This window comes from Aptenodytes patagonicus, chromosome 1 (assembly GCF_965638725.1).
Source record: "Aptenodytes patagonicus chromosome 1, bAptPat1.pri.cur, whole genome shotgun sequence".
Taxonomy (NCBI): Eukaryota; Metazoa; Chordata; class Aves; order Sphenisciformes; family Spheniscidae; genus Aptenodytes; species Aptenodytes patagonicus.
Window position 1 is genome coordinate 83,408,210 of NC_134949.1, and position 14,020 is coordinate 83,422,229.

The window sequence follows — 14,020 nt, forward strand, 5'->3', positions numbered from 1 at the left end:
TCACTTGCTTCAGTGCAATCCAGATGGGATCATACTTTGAGGTTCTTCTTGTGAGACAAGCCAGACATTGTGCTATATGGTTTATGTGTAGCAATGAAAAATCCTGTTTGGTGAGAAGAATGGTTCCTCTTTTGATTACTTAGTTTACCAAGATATAAGGGTCTGTATGTTCAGAGGATTGGCTTTCAGGTAGAGGAACACTGCTGGGTTTCTTTGATCAAGTACTGTTCCCTATTTGATTGTCTGAATCAGCATACTTTTGTTGATGGGACAATTTGAAGTACTGGGAGTAGGTTGGATCACTCTTAATACCCCATGGGTTTGGGCCCTAACGGTCATATTACAGGTGAAGGAGCTACAGCCCCAGGGAGAAGGTGGCTGCCCTGCCTTCCATGGTGCCTGGGGAGGCAGCTCTGCAGGTGTTCTTGCTCCCCTTCTTCCTACTCTACCTCCCAAACTCACCGGTATTGGCTGCTGTCCCAGTTTTTTGCCTACATGGGGAATGTGACTTCTCATGCTGTGCATTGGCCAGCAAAGTGCCGCCTTCCTTATTTCCTCCTACTAGTTCCGTGGCCCGTTCCCTGTCTCAGTTCCTGCACTGTGTTCAGCCATGGAAAGGCCTGCTTGACCTGAAACAGTGTTTGACTCTGCTTGCATTGTGCATAGAAGTCTGCACGGAGACAGCACGGCTTTTATCTTGTTTGTTCTCCTTGCTTTTGGGAACTGAGTGGAAGGGATGAGAAGGAGACTGGGGTTATGGCAGGACAGGAAAAGAGAGAGCGGGTTTTTGGGGTTTGGTGTTTTTGTTTTGGTTTGGTTTTGTTTGAGATGAGACTGTGCAATCCTTACAAATTAGGAGAATTACAACAGTCTTAAAATGGATCTCAAAGAGTCTGTCTTTCTATTAACATTAAGCTTGCCTGACCTATCAATGCTCCATTTCCTCCTGCTTTAGACTGAAAGAGCACTTGCCCCAAAGTGTCAGCAGTAAAAAACCAAAAAGGGTGGTGGTGGTGGTATGCAAATGTTCAAAATACAAAGGACGTTTTTAGTGAGCTTTGCCAAGCAGGACTGTGAGAAGCCCCATGCTTGAGGTGTTCACTAGGCATCTCTCCAAGTGCAGGGAATCCCACTGTCTAAAACGCAGAATCAAGGACACAGCCCCAGCTGATCTGTTATGTCTTTTAGCTAATGGGCAGCAACATGTTTACAAACAAGAAATAGGTCTTTTTCTAACTTCAGTTTTTACCTAGGTTGTAGCTCTTGATGTCCTTGCTTTCTGGGCTACTATGAATACTATGTGGGCCAAATTTTTATCCTCAACTCCAGCCATGTTTTCTTCATGGTGATTATAGAAATGAAGATAAGCCTGGTATTGAGGCTTGCAAACAGATGTTGATATACAGCTTTGTGCAAGAGGGAATATAGCATTGCTTCCTTTTTCTGAGCTGGGAAGCTGTGTTGAATGAGCAGAAGTCAAAAAGAAAGCCAGCTTATTTTTGTACCTTCCACCAGTATATCCAAGTCACTTTTCAGCTAGGCTTGTGCAAGCCTGAAGGTCGTGTAAGTGCAGCTGTTGTACATGTACCTGCTAACATCTACAAACTGTACTGAGACAGTATGGGAGGGCAGCAAAGCCTCCCAAAGTAGCAGTCCTTGATAGGAACAGTAGCCAAGTTTATATTGTTACCTGTCCTGTTTGGCTCTATTTGAAGCAATATTACAGCACATTTTTATTATTGGTTGGTTATTTTTGCAACAAATATTCCTAAAATCATGTGTCACAGAAAATTTATATACTTAAACTCGCATAAGCTCAAGGTAGTTCCATTATTTTTCTACCAACCTGTTTGTCAGGAAAGGGTTCTTTTATACTGTGGGAATGAATTGCCTAGCTGTAAGTTTGGTGATAAAGCTGGGTAGTCAGCTGGAGGTAGCGCTTTGGAAGGCAGTGCTGTATCAGCCAACTGGCAATAGCTGGCTAGCACTATCAAGAAGCTCTCAAGCTGATATCATAATTAAATTAATTATGAAGGCAGTAGGTTTCGGGAAATCTCATGGGATGCATTACACCAAATGGAGTAGATAGAGGGACCCATAAGAAGAGACTTTGCCACAGGAAAGAAATTTCCCTTCCAGGAGCAATGACAAATGGCTGGGACTTGTCTTGGGTGGCAGTCCTTAGCTCTCCGTGCTGCAAACCTCTCAGTTCCTAGTTGCAGAGAACGCCCTGGAAATCAAACTGTGCATAATATGGTGGGTTATGACTAGTTTTCTTTAAAACTGTTCTCCACATCTGATAGCCAGTTAATTGACTCTGAAGTTGAGTAGAATAACACTTGTTTTACCTTTGTCCAAGTTTAATTGAACAGAAAGTAGGATTTCCAGGGTGAGCTAGTAAATACCAAGCCGCCTTACTCTTCAGGGGATGACAAACATCCAGCAGGTGCTGGACATTTCTTAGGGCAAATCAGAGCTGTGCAAGGCTGAGAATCCTCAGGATCTGTGAGGTTGTGCTTTAGCGCAGGCTGGTTTAAGGTGGTTAACACTAAATAATATGTTGAAGAGGGAAATTTCCACTTCATGTTCACTGGACAGATCCCATGTGGGACTCAAAGCAGTGAAGAGAGAATAACTCATGGCGTTCACCTGCCAGCTTGTAACATTTAACCTTTCTCTATCCTTTGTCAGTGGATTGCCAACGTAGGCCCAGCACCCGAATTTTGTTCTGGTCGAGGAGGTCTCTGCCCGCCTTGTTTGCCGTGGCACCATCTCTAAGTGTGATAGTCTTCTCATATGAAAGAATTTCTTTGCAAGCTCTGTGGAGTTGGAGCCTCCCTATGTGTTTGCAGAGACCCTAGCATGACAAGGTACTAAATCCCAGTTGTGGCATCTGAATACTGCCTTCCTGGAAATGAAAAGCCACAACTTAACAAAACATTTTAAGACGTTGATATGTTTAAATAGCCTCTTTTTGTAGTAGAAGGGTGGGCAAGCCAGACTTTCACACTATTCTGTAAGAACTTTAGATGTAGCTATTGTAACTATAGAATTATTTTTAATTTTATGCTAGTTAATTAAGATAATGGTTCAGAATAAAGTCCAGCATAAATTCTGCCCTTGGAAGAACTCCAACAGTGATTATCTTCCAGCTCTTTGATAAGGTATTTTTACTTTAATGTTAGAACAACTTATTGGTATTCAAGGCAGCCCTACAAAGGAATCAACACTTTTTGGGGGCTGTGTTCAAGGAGGCTATTGTAAAGAAGGCTTTCAGACACTGTTGCCTTCATAAAACCATGCTGCAATGCTCTAAAAACACCAGTAGAGAGACAAAGAGGGGGCTCACAATCTGCCAAGACACAACTGTGAAACACAGACTGAGAATGAGGCACCTCTGCAGAAGAAGAGCAGAGCAGCAGTGAGAGTCCAACAAGTCTTGTTGCAAATTTTGATTTTCAACTCTGTAAAAACACCTGTATTCTGCAGCCAGCTCTGTGGATGCAGATGTGCCCCACTGGGCTAAGTAAAAGTGGATTTAAAGTGTGTTATGTCAAGATGTTGCAACCTCCTGCATAGGGGTAAAGAGGCAACATGTCCCAGTGTAGGGAGTGTGTGACTAGTGCTGGGTGATCCCGAGTGTCTTTCTTAGCTCTGCCAGTCTTAGGCATTAGTACTTCCACTCTCCATGCCTCAGTTTCCCCATTGTATAAAGAGGAAAACTTAGTTCCTACATAAAAGAGAGTGAGGGTTGCTGTTTAAAATTGGTTAGTGCCACCAGCACCCATCACTTAGGTACTAGGTATGAGCTAGCCTGCGGAGTACTTGAGTGACTGCGCTGAATTTCCAGGGCCACTGAGGTATATACTACAGAAGAATCAAGATCTGCTTCAGTGCAGACAGCTGAGCCGTTCGCTGATGTCCTCATGACCCTCCGTTTGAAACATTATATGGGCTTTTCCGTAGGCATGAATTTCAGCTCTTGAGTGCGATTTATACCATATTCCCCAGCTTTTGTCGGCGCCTCTGTTACTACTGGTAATGACTTACAGGAATAAACAGTGAGATAAGCATCTCGCTGGTGCTTTCTGGTCTGCAGGAAATTTGGGCCTTTTGCCACCTGCTCCACTGGGCTGCTTTTCCTCCTCAGTGGCTTGGGGGGGACGGGCAGGATTTTGCTTGCAACTGGCACTGGGGCGATTAATGGCTCTTTGCATTTTTCAGGAGAATGCTCTGTCACCGGCCAGTCCCATTTCAAAAGCTTTGACAACAAGTATTTCACCTTCAGCGGGATTTGTCAGTACTTATTTGCCAAGGACTGCGTGGAAAATTCCTTTTCTGTGATCATCGAGACCGTGCAGGTAACAGCAGCCTTGGCTGATGCCTGTGTGCCTCTGCGCATGCTCTTGAGAGAGCGGGAAGGGCTGTGGGAGTCTGATATGAATTGCAGATGCACAGGCCAACAAAAGTAATTTTCCTATGAAATAATTAGTTTAAATAACAGATGCAGTCTTTCTCCTTAGTTAATAAGTGTTTTGCTTCTCCTTGCTGCCATTCCCAGGAGCCTACCTGGAGATTGAGATTCGTAATGACATTTGGAGAAAGAGCCCTCACTGCCTCTTTGCCAGCTGAACAAACAAATGCAGACGAGGGTGCGCCCCTTGCAAAGCACCCTGAAGGCTGGTGCCTCGCTAATGCCTGGGGAAAAGACATTTCCTCGGACACCGAGTAGAGTGCACTGGCAGAGTAGTACCTTGGGTTGCTTTCCAATTAAATCGTATTGGCTGGTGATCTCTGTTGCTCACTAGCCGGTCAGCAGCTCCTGACTTTCTTCGCCGTCACCCCTGACGGATGTGAGAAAGGCAGCTGGAGGTCAGCGAGTGGAGACAGCTGGAGAGAGGCAGGAAAGGGAGCCAGGCCAGCACGGGGAGGGAAGGAGACCCTGGAGGGGGTGTCACAGGGAGGTTAACTCAGTCGTGAAATTAATCGACCAGTTGCACATGGGAATAGGTGAACTTCACCTGGAGACTGAAAAGGGTACTGAATCAAGAAAGGGGATGGGGACGGGAACTGAAAGCAGGGAGAGGTACGATGGAGTCAGGAGACTGACAGGAGTGAAGGGGTGTATCAGCCTGCCTTGCAGGCTACGAGCAACAGAGAAGTCACAGGCTTTGGAGAAATGGGGTGTGACGGTCATACACACAGTCTACGTCTGTATCCTGCATTAGAAAGCTCTGATAATGCACCTCTGAGGTCATCTGTGCTTGGGAACTTGCAGAACGGGTTTCCACTGAAACTTCCCTTTCGAAATCAGGGAGGCGACCTGGGGGCCTGCAATCCGTGTTCCTCATCTGCGTAACCCACAGCCGGGGAAAATAAATAGCACAAGAGTCTCGGGCAATACAAACTGTGCACTTGTTTCCCAGCCTGACAGGCTGTGCGGGGCAGCGTGCCCTTGCTGCACCTGCCGCAGCCGGAGCGGCTGGATGCCGGTCACTGGCACGGGCCGCTCCCGGGGGTCCGGTGTAACGCCCGCGGATTGCTTTCCAGGCTCTGAGACAAGGAGCTGCAGATAGCTCCCTGGTGCGTGATTAACAGGATAGTGGAAGAAAGCCTGCCAGCCAGGTGTATGTGGGATGCAGAAACTAGAGCCATAAAACCGAGACACTTAACACCTCCCGAATTAGATGCTGAAATGCCTTTTGGGGGCCTGGGGCTAAGTAACCAATAAAGTGAAAGCTTGAGGTTCGAGGCAAATTTTCCCTTCTCTGTAGTGTGCAGATGATGCTGATGCCGTGTGCACTCGCTCAGCTTCTGTCCGAATCCGGGATATGGACAACAGCCTCATTAAAATGAAACATGGAGGAGGAATTTCACTGAATGGACAAGACATACAGATCCCTTTGCTACAAGGTGTGTTTGCATCGTCTAACTCTGGCCAGCCACTGAAGGGATCCTACTTACTAGTGTTTTCTGGCACGCCTTAGCCCAGTTCAATCAAAAAGTGTTTTCAATACCAAATTCTCACTTGCAGCCTCTTCTAGAAGCTCTGTCATTCCAGCTTCTCTCCATGCAGCTGGCACATCTTGGCTGAGCTCCTCTAAAATCAGAATTAAGCTGGTCTGGATTTGAGAGATGTGATCTTGAAAACCACGGTTGGTCTATGCTTTTTAACATTATTACTATTTTTTATCCAGAAGCTTGAAATCCCTCCAGCTATCTTGCAAAATGTCACAGTTAACGCCCAAGGTTTTGCAGAATGCACATATATCCTCTTCTAGGGCTCCTGAGTGCTTTAAAGCAGAGCCTATGGACAAGTTCATGCAGCCATGAACTGCTGCACAGGCACAAAGCTTGGGAAGTGTGAAGCGGGCATTGCTGGCCCCTTGCTTTGTCAGACCTGCGTGTCCCCTGCTCTGTGGCACCCACTCTGTTGGCCTGTTCAGCGCGACACAGCAGTCCCAGGCAATGAAACACCTCATCCTGGCTTGACTGACTGACTCTTTGTGGTTGTCTTAAGGTGCCCTCCGTATCCAGCGCACGGTGAGGACTGCAGTTCGCCTTACCTATGGGGAAGATTTGCAGATTGACTGGGACGGTCATGGTGAACTCCTAGTGAAGGTACTCTTTCCTTCTCTCTCTTTTATTTCTGCCTTTTTGCCCCCTCTTTCATCCCACCCAAACATGTACAAAGATTTTCTTGTCTGAAGTGAGAAGTTGCTTTGTGTTGCATGTTAGAAATTCCATTCTCTTTTGCTACCCCCGGAGCGATATACAGGTCCTTTTGTATTCCAGAAACAAACATTTTCATCCTACAGCAGCTTGGTAGCTTTTTTCCCTCTCTTTTTTTGTGCAATGACAGCCTTTATTAACCACAAATAGTTTTGTGTTTTGTTCAGCAGATACCCTCCAAACTGGATTTTTGCTTTCATTTGCTTTGACTGTCCTGTCTATAGCAATGGATTCGTATGACTTAAAATAAGGGAAGAATATGGCTCCAGGGACACAGTCACTCATAATTTCCAGGAAAAATCAATTACCTCATAGAAGATATGTTGCATGCTCCTTCTACAATGAGGAATGTTTAAAGTCACCCTTGATTAACAATTAGGGTTTGTCTGTGCTGCAAACTGCAGCAGAGTGTAGAAATAGCCAAACCAGGTTTAAAGGAAATGAGCTGTAAGGTAAGCAGTCTAGAAGCAACAACAGAAAGCTTTACATAAACCACTTTTTTTGTGTGCGTGCGTTGTAAGCTTCAGAATGAGTTGCAGCACAGAAAAGCCTGTGAGGGAAGGGGAGAAAATTATTTGCTGTGGAATAGTCTCCTGATAGCTGGTAAACCTTCACAGCTTTTCCAGCTAAGTTATCTATTGCCCTCTTTGGTTGTACAAGATGCTGTTTTCATTTGATCGGTGGGTCTCAGGGACTGCGAGTGTTGTCCCTGAGGGTATATTCACTCCCTCAGGGGCGTAAGTCTGCCTGTAGCATTGCTTTGTGGTGTGATGACATGCAGGCTATGGGTGCTAAGTCAGGGTGATGTGCTCCTGCGTGATGCTGGGCGGCTGTGGACCTGCGTGCTCCGGCTGTGTTTGCATGGATAGATGCTTAACCACAGCCCTGCTGCCTTTGAGCCCCACTTGTACAGGGGCTCTGCAGCTGGGCCCCGTGTGGGGTGGGTTTGCTCACCGAGAAGAGTTTTGCCAAGAGAGCCGGTTTTCCTGGGGTTACTGTTTCTACCAAGCAATGAGTGCTGCCTTCTCCTCGCCTGCCCCAAAATCTGGCTTAAATGTCACATCTGGCAGAGTGTAAGGGTTCATGAAAACTAGTTCAGAAATGAGTATGAGAGTTGAAAAGACAACAGAGAAGAAAGGTTGAGAATAACTTTAGAAAGCGTCCATGGTTTTGTTGTTTCGATCTAGCCTGTATCTCTGTGCTCCAAGGGTCCTAGAAGTTGTTTTTGGGCTGAGAATAATTAAATTCAGTCCCTTGGCACATCTTAGAAGAAGGCTTTCCTCAGTATTCAAAGTATTTTTCTGCCTGGTCAGAGACCCGTATAGCTTGGCAAATTCTTTCTTACAGTTAAAACAAATCTAATTTTCTGCTCCAGATCCTCTACCCATAAAAGCGGTGAAAGTTTCTCCAATCATCTGCATTAATTCAGTTCTGCTCTGAGCTCCTTCCCTCGCTGGGTATCTAAAGCATCTTTTTAATTGCTTTTGGAGAGTTAATTTATGCTGGATTTGTAGACTGACCTGTTGCCAAGTATTTCTGACAATTGGGCGAAGTGATACACTTCCACACCTGTGGGAGGTGCACCCAGGTAGAGGAACTCCTCTGCCTAGTGACAGAGCTCTGGAAGGAGTAGAGTAGGTTGAGGTGTATCAGGGAGAGCAAGAGAGAGAGAGACTACTGGAATCGCACTCTACCTTCCGTGAGACAGGCCCAACAGGCAGACAGGACGTGTGTCACTTTGTCCACCAAAACACAGTGACTTGAGGGATAGGGGGCAATGGTGACAAGTTCCTGCCTGATGCAGCAGGTGTGTCTCCTCCATGACTACTCCACCTTCCCGGGTGCCCTTGCATAATAGGTACGAGGCTCTGCAAGTGGAACCAAACAAAAACGAGGACAATGGTTCATCTAGCTTGGAGGTGTCACCAAGGTTTAAGTCAGCCTACGCCCTGCGTCAAAACTGCTTCCATGAAGACAAAAAGACGGGTCATTGTCACAGTAGACTCCCTTCTGAAGGGAACAGAAGGCCCAATATGCAGACCGGACCCACTTCTTGGGGAAGTCTGCTGCTTCCCTGGGGCCCAGGTTAAAGATGTGAAGAGAAAGCTTCCTACCCTGCTACGGCCCTCAGATTATTATCCATTATTGATTTTTCAGGTAGATAGTGATGAAGTTGCAACAAGAAGTCCGAGGGCAATCAAGAGAGACTTCAGGGCCTTGGGACGACTGGTTAAGGGATCAGGATCCTTCCAGTTGCAGGGAGTGATGAGGGAAGAAACAGGAAAAGCCAGCAGATCGATACCTGGCTCCAAGCCTGGTGTCACTGGAAGAATTTTGGGTTTTTTGATCATGGGTCAGTCTACATGACACCAGACCTGCTGGTTACAGACAGGGTACACCTGTCTCAAAGGGGGAAAAGGATCTTTGCACAGGAGTTAGTAGGGCTCATTGAAAGAGCTTTAAACTGGATTTGAAGGGGGGAAGGGATAAAGCCAGGCTCACTAGAGATAAGCCTGGGGGTGGCACACCAATGTTTGAGGGACAGTGTGCTAGCGAGGTCCTCTGGTCTGCTGTCTCAGTGGAGGTAGGGGATGGAGATCAACGTGGCAGCAAAGATGCAAGGGTTAGGGATGTGTTAGAAACCATGGAAGTGCCTGAGAATGGTTACATAGGAATTAGGGTTTCTCCCCCCAAAAAAGTGGCGGGATCAATAGCCCAACTGAAGTGCATCTACGCCAATGCACGCAGCATGGGCAACAAACAGGAGGAGCTGGAAGCCATTGTGCAGCAGGAAAACTATGATACAGTTGCCATCACAGAAACGTGGTGGGATGACTCGCACAACTGGAGTGCTGCAATGGATGGCTATAAACTCTTCAGAAGGGATAGGCAAGGAAGGAGAGGCGGTGGGGTAGCCCTGTATGTTATGGAGTGTTTTGACTGTCTAGAGCTTGATGATGCTGATGAAAGGGTTGAGTGTTTATGGGTAAGAATCAAGGGGAAAGGCCAACAAGGCAGATATCATGGTGGGAGTCTCTTATAGACCACGCAACCAGGATGAAGAGGCAGACGAAATATTCTATAAGCAGCTGGGAGAAGTCTCACAATGGCTAGCCCTTGTTCTCATGGGGGACTTCAACTTACCAGATGTCTGCTGGAAATACAATACAGCAGAGAGGAAACAGTCTAGGAGGTCCCTGGAGTGTGTAGAAGATAACTTCCTGACACAGCTGGTGAGGGAGCCAACTAGGGAAGGCGCCCCACTGGACCTGTTGTTTGTGAACAGAGAAGGACTTGTGGGTGATGTGATGGTTGGAGGCTGTCTTGGGCATAGCGATCACAAAATGATAGTTTTGGATTCTTGGAGAAGTAAGGAGGGGATCAGCAGGACTGCTACCTTGGACTTCCAGAGGGCAGACTTCAGCCTGTTTAGGAGGCTGGTTGACAGAGTCCCTCGGGAGGCAGTCCTGAAAGGCAAAGGAGTCCAGGAAGGCTGGACATTCTTCAAGAAGGAAATCTTAAAGGTGCAGGAGCAGGCCATCCTGGTGTGCTGAAAGACGAGTTGGTGGGCAAGAAGACTGGCCTGGCTGAACAGAGGGCTTTGGCTGGAACACAGGAAAAAAAAAGAGAGTTTATGACCTTTGGAAGAAGGGTCAGGCAACTCAGGAGGACTACAAAGATGATGTGAGGTTATGCAGGGAGAAAATTAGAAGGGCCAAAGCCCAACTAGAACTTAATCTGGCTACTGCCGTAAAAGACAAGAAAAAGTATTTCTATAAATACATTAGCAACAAAAGGAGGGCTAAGGAGAATCTCCATCCTTTATTGGATGTGGGGGGAGACATAGTGACAAAGGATGAGGAAAAGGCTGAGGTACTTAGTGCCTTGTTTGCCTCAGTCTTTAATAGTAAGACCAGTTGTTCTCTGGGTACCCAGCCCCCTGAGCTGGAAGACAGGGAGCAGAATGAAGTCCCCATAATCCAAAGGGAAATGGTTAGCAACCTCCTACACCACTTAGACACACACAAGTCTATGGGGCCGGATGGGATCCACCTGAGGGTACTGAGGGAGCTGGCGGAAGTGCTCGCCAAGCCACTTTCCATCATTTATCAGCAGTCCTGGCTAACCGGGGAGGTCCCAGTTGACTGGAAGTTAGCAAATGTGATGCCTAGCTACGAGAAGGGCCGGAAGGAGGATCCGGGGAACTACAGGCCTGTCAGTCTGACCTCGGTGCTGGGGAAGGTTATGGAGCAGATCATCTTGAGTGCCATCATGTGGCATGTACAACACAATGAGGTGATCAGGCCCAGTCAGCATGGGTTTATGAAAGGCAGGTCCTGTTTGACTAACCTGATCTTCTATGACAAGGTGACCCGCTTAGTGGATGAGGGAAAGGCTGTGGATGTTGTCTACCTAGACTTTAGTAAAGCCTTTGACACCATTTCCCACAGCATTCTACTGGAGAAACTGGCTGCTCATGGCTTGGACAGTCATACTCTTCACTGGGTAAAAAAACTGGCTGGACGGCCAGGCCCAGAGAGTTGTGGTGAATGGAGTTAAATCCAGTTGGCGGCTGGTCACAACTGATGTTCCCCAGGGCTCAGTATTGGGGCCAGTTCTGTTTAATATCTTTATCAATGATCTGAACGAGGGGATCGAGTGCACCCTCACTAAGTTTGCAGATGACACCAAGTTGGGTGGGAGTGTTGATCTGCTCGAGGGTAGGAAGGCTCCACAGAGGGACCTGGACAGGCTGGATTGATGGGCTGAGGCCAATTGTATGAGGTTCAACAAGGCCAAGTGCTGGGTCCTGCACTTCAGCCACAACAACCCCACGCAACGCTACAGGCTTGGGGAAGAGTGGCTGGAAAGCTGCCTGGCAGAAAAGGACCTGGAGGTGTTGGTCGACAGCTGGCTGAATATGAGCCGGCAGTATGCCCAGGCAGCCAAGAAGGCCAATGGCATCCTGGCCTGTATCAGAACTAGTGTGGCCAGCAGGAGTAGGGAAGTGATCGTGCCCCTGTACTCGGCACTGGTGAGGCCGCACCTTGAATACTGTGTTCACTTTTGGGCCCCTCACTACAAGAAAGACATCGAAGTGCTGGAGCGTGTCCAGAGAAGGGAAACGAAGCTGGTGAAGGGTCTAGAGGGCAAGTCCTTTGAGGAGTGGCTGAGGGAACTGGGTTTGTTTAGCCTGGAGAAAAGGAGGCTGAGGGGAGACCTCATCGCTCTCTACAACTACCTGAAAGGAGGTTGTAGCGAGGTGGGTGTCGGTCTCTTCTCCCAAGTAACAAGTGATAGGACGAGAGGAAATGGCCTCAAGTTGCGCCAGGGGAGGTTTAGATTGGATGTGAGGAAAAATTTCTTTACTGAAAGAGTGGTGAAACATTGGAACAGGCTGCCCAGGGAAGTGGTTGAGTCAGCATCCCTGGAGGTATCAGTGTAGACATGGCGCTTAGGGACATGGTTTAGCGGTGGACTTGGTAGTATTAGGTTAACTGTTGGACTTGATGATCTTAAGGGTCTTTTCCAACCTAAACGATTCTATCATTCTATGATTACCTTGGCCAGACTTCTGGTAAAAATTCTTTCTGTGTTCCTGAAGAAGGCTCCGCTTTCTGTGACCACTTGATATTTGTGATTCGAGCTTCCACTCAAAAATACGTCAGAATTTGGATTTTTATTAGTCGTTGTCCATCTGCAGAGTATGTTAAAAAGTAGCTTCCTTGGCCATCAGAGTAATAAGGATAGGTATCCTCTAATAATTCATGGTTGTTCCTTTTGATGCTCCATATTTTCTCTCTGACCACTGTGTTCAAAGGGAGGGTAGTATTAGATTATATTTTAGAGAATGTTTTTGTTTTTAATTATACAGATAACCAATTTTCTTCAAAAATGTGTTTTTCTAGCTTTTTTGGTTCTGTTTCACTGGTTACTCTTGCCAACCTGACTAAAGTAGCACTCTATTAAACGCATACAGAGAGCAGCTGTAGCATTAAAGCACTGAGTCAGCTCTTGAGGACAGTTGGTAGTAATTATGATGTACCAGATCTTTACTTGTAATAGAAACTGACAGTTCCTACTAGAATAAAAGATATTGGCACCTTTGTGTTGCAGATGTTGCTTAGATTTTCCCTGGTTACCTCTAAGTTTAGCGTCCTGTTTCAGATGTCCCTTGATTTGCAGTAAGAATAAGGCAGGGTGAAAAGTACATCTGCTATGTGGGTTGTTTGCAATGCTGCTTTTAGTGCATCATAAGTTTCTCTAGGCAGGAGGAAGCTTTAATGTGAGGTAATGTACCTTTAGGGGTAGTAGTCTCTTCCTTATTTTATTAATGTTCCTTAATGTTGTGGGAATCAACTCGTCCAACATTGTCTCTGTTTTGTGACAAAACAATCTGTTTAAATTTCTTTGTCTTCAAATTTTCTTTTAAAATGTGAAATGGTTCAGGTGCTGTATCTTCTCCCAAATTACCATTCAAAATATAATCATCTCACTGTATTAAAAAATGCAACTCCCACTGTTGCCCTGTTCATTTATATGAATGAAGGGGCAAAATAGGGGAAGACTAAACTGGAGTGCTGATCAAAGCACAAAAGTAAGCCATTTTTCTTCTAGTCACCTTCAGTTACCATCTGAAATGATCACTGCACCGTGCAAAAATTGTCCTGCTGCTACTAATAATAGCATTTTTGTTAGAAGTTTGAAAATGTAGTACAATGAAATTGTGTCTATAGTATTTTAATGTGTATTTGAGAATTTCCTTGATTGTTAAATTGTGCATGGTTCATTCTTTAGAAAATCTTGCTATACAGTAGTGACCTATTCTGAAGGATGACCAGGCTACTGTTGTGTTCCTTAGCTGTCTCCAGTGTATTCCGAAAGGATGTGTGGGCTATGTGGGAATTACAATGGTAACCAAGGGGATGATTTTCTTACACCTTCTGGCATGGTGGAAGCTCTTCTGGAAGATTTTGGAAACTCCTGGAAGCTCAACGCAGATTGCCAAGACTTGTCAAAACAAGACAGTGACCCCTGCAATCTCAATCCTCGCTTAGGTACTGAACTCCATCCAAAATTAACGTGTGCAGCAAACTGTGATCTTCCATTTTACATAACAACAAAAATTAAAGATAAATACAATAAAAATAAGACAAAGAGAAGAAGCTAGTGTTGCTTACATTACCAGCGGGGTGGCTGTAATCTCTGTTTAAAAAAAGAAAACAACAAAACCCCAAACAAACAGAGGCACTCTGATTGATGCAGGCTTCCTAAGGAAAAGGTAATG

The 14,020-nt window shown here is 46.0% G+C and overlaps 1 protein-coding gene across 1 annotated transcript in view; it reads left to right on the forward strand.

The window, feature by feature from the left end:
- The window catches only part of VWF (von Willebrand factor), a 147,965-nt gene that overhangs the window by 29,049 nt on the left and 104,896 nt on the right, over positions 1–14,020 (forward strand). Inside the window, exons 11-14 of the mRNA XM_076345119.1 lie at positions 4,225–4,361; positions 5,775–5,913; positions 6,521–6,621; positions 13,595–13,790. Of these exons, the coding sequence (XP_076201234.1) occupies positions 4,225–4,361; positions 5,775–5,913; positions 6,521–6,621; positions 13,595–13,790 (573 nt within the window). The remainder of the gene's footprint in view (positions 1–4,224; positions 4,362–5,774; positions 5,914–6,520; positions 6,622–13,594; positions 13,791–14,020) is intronic.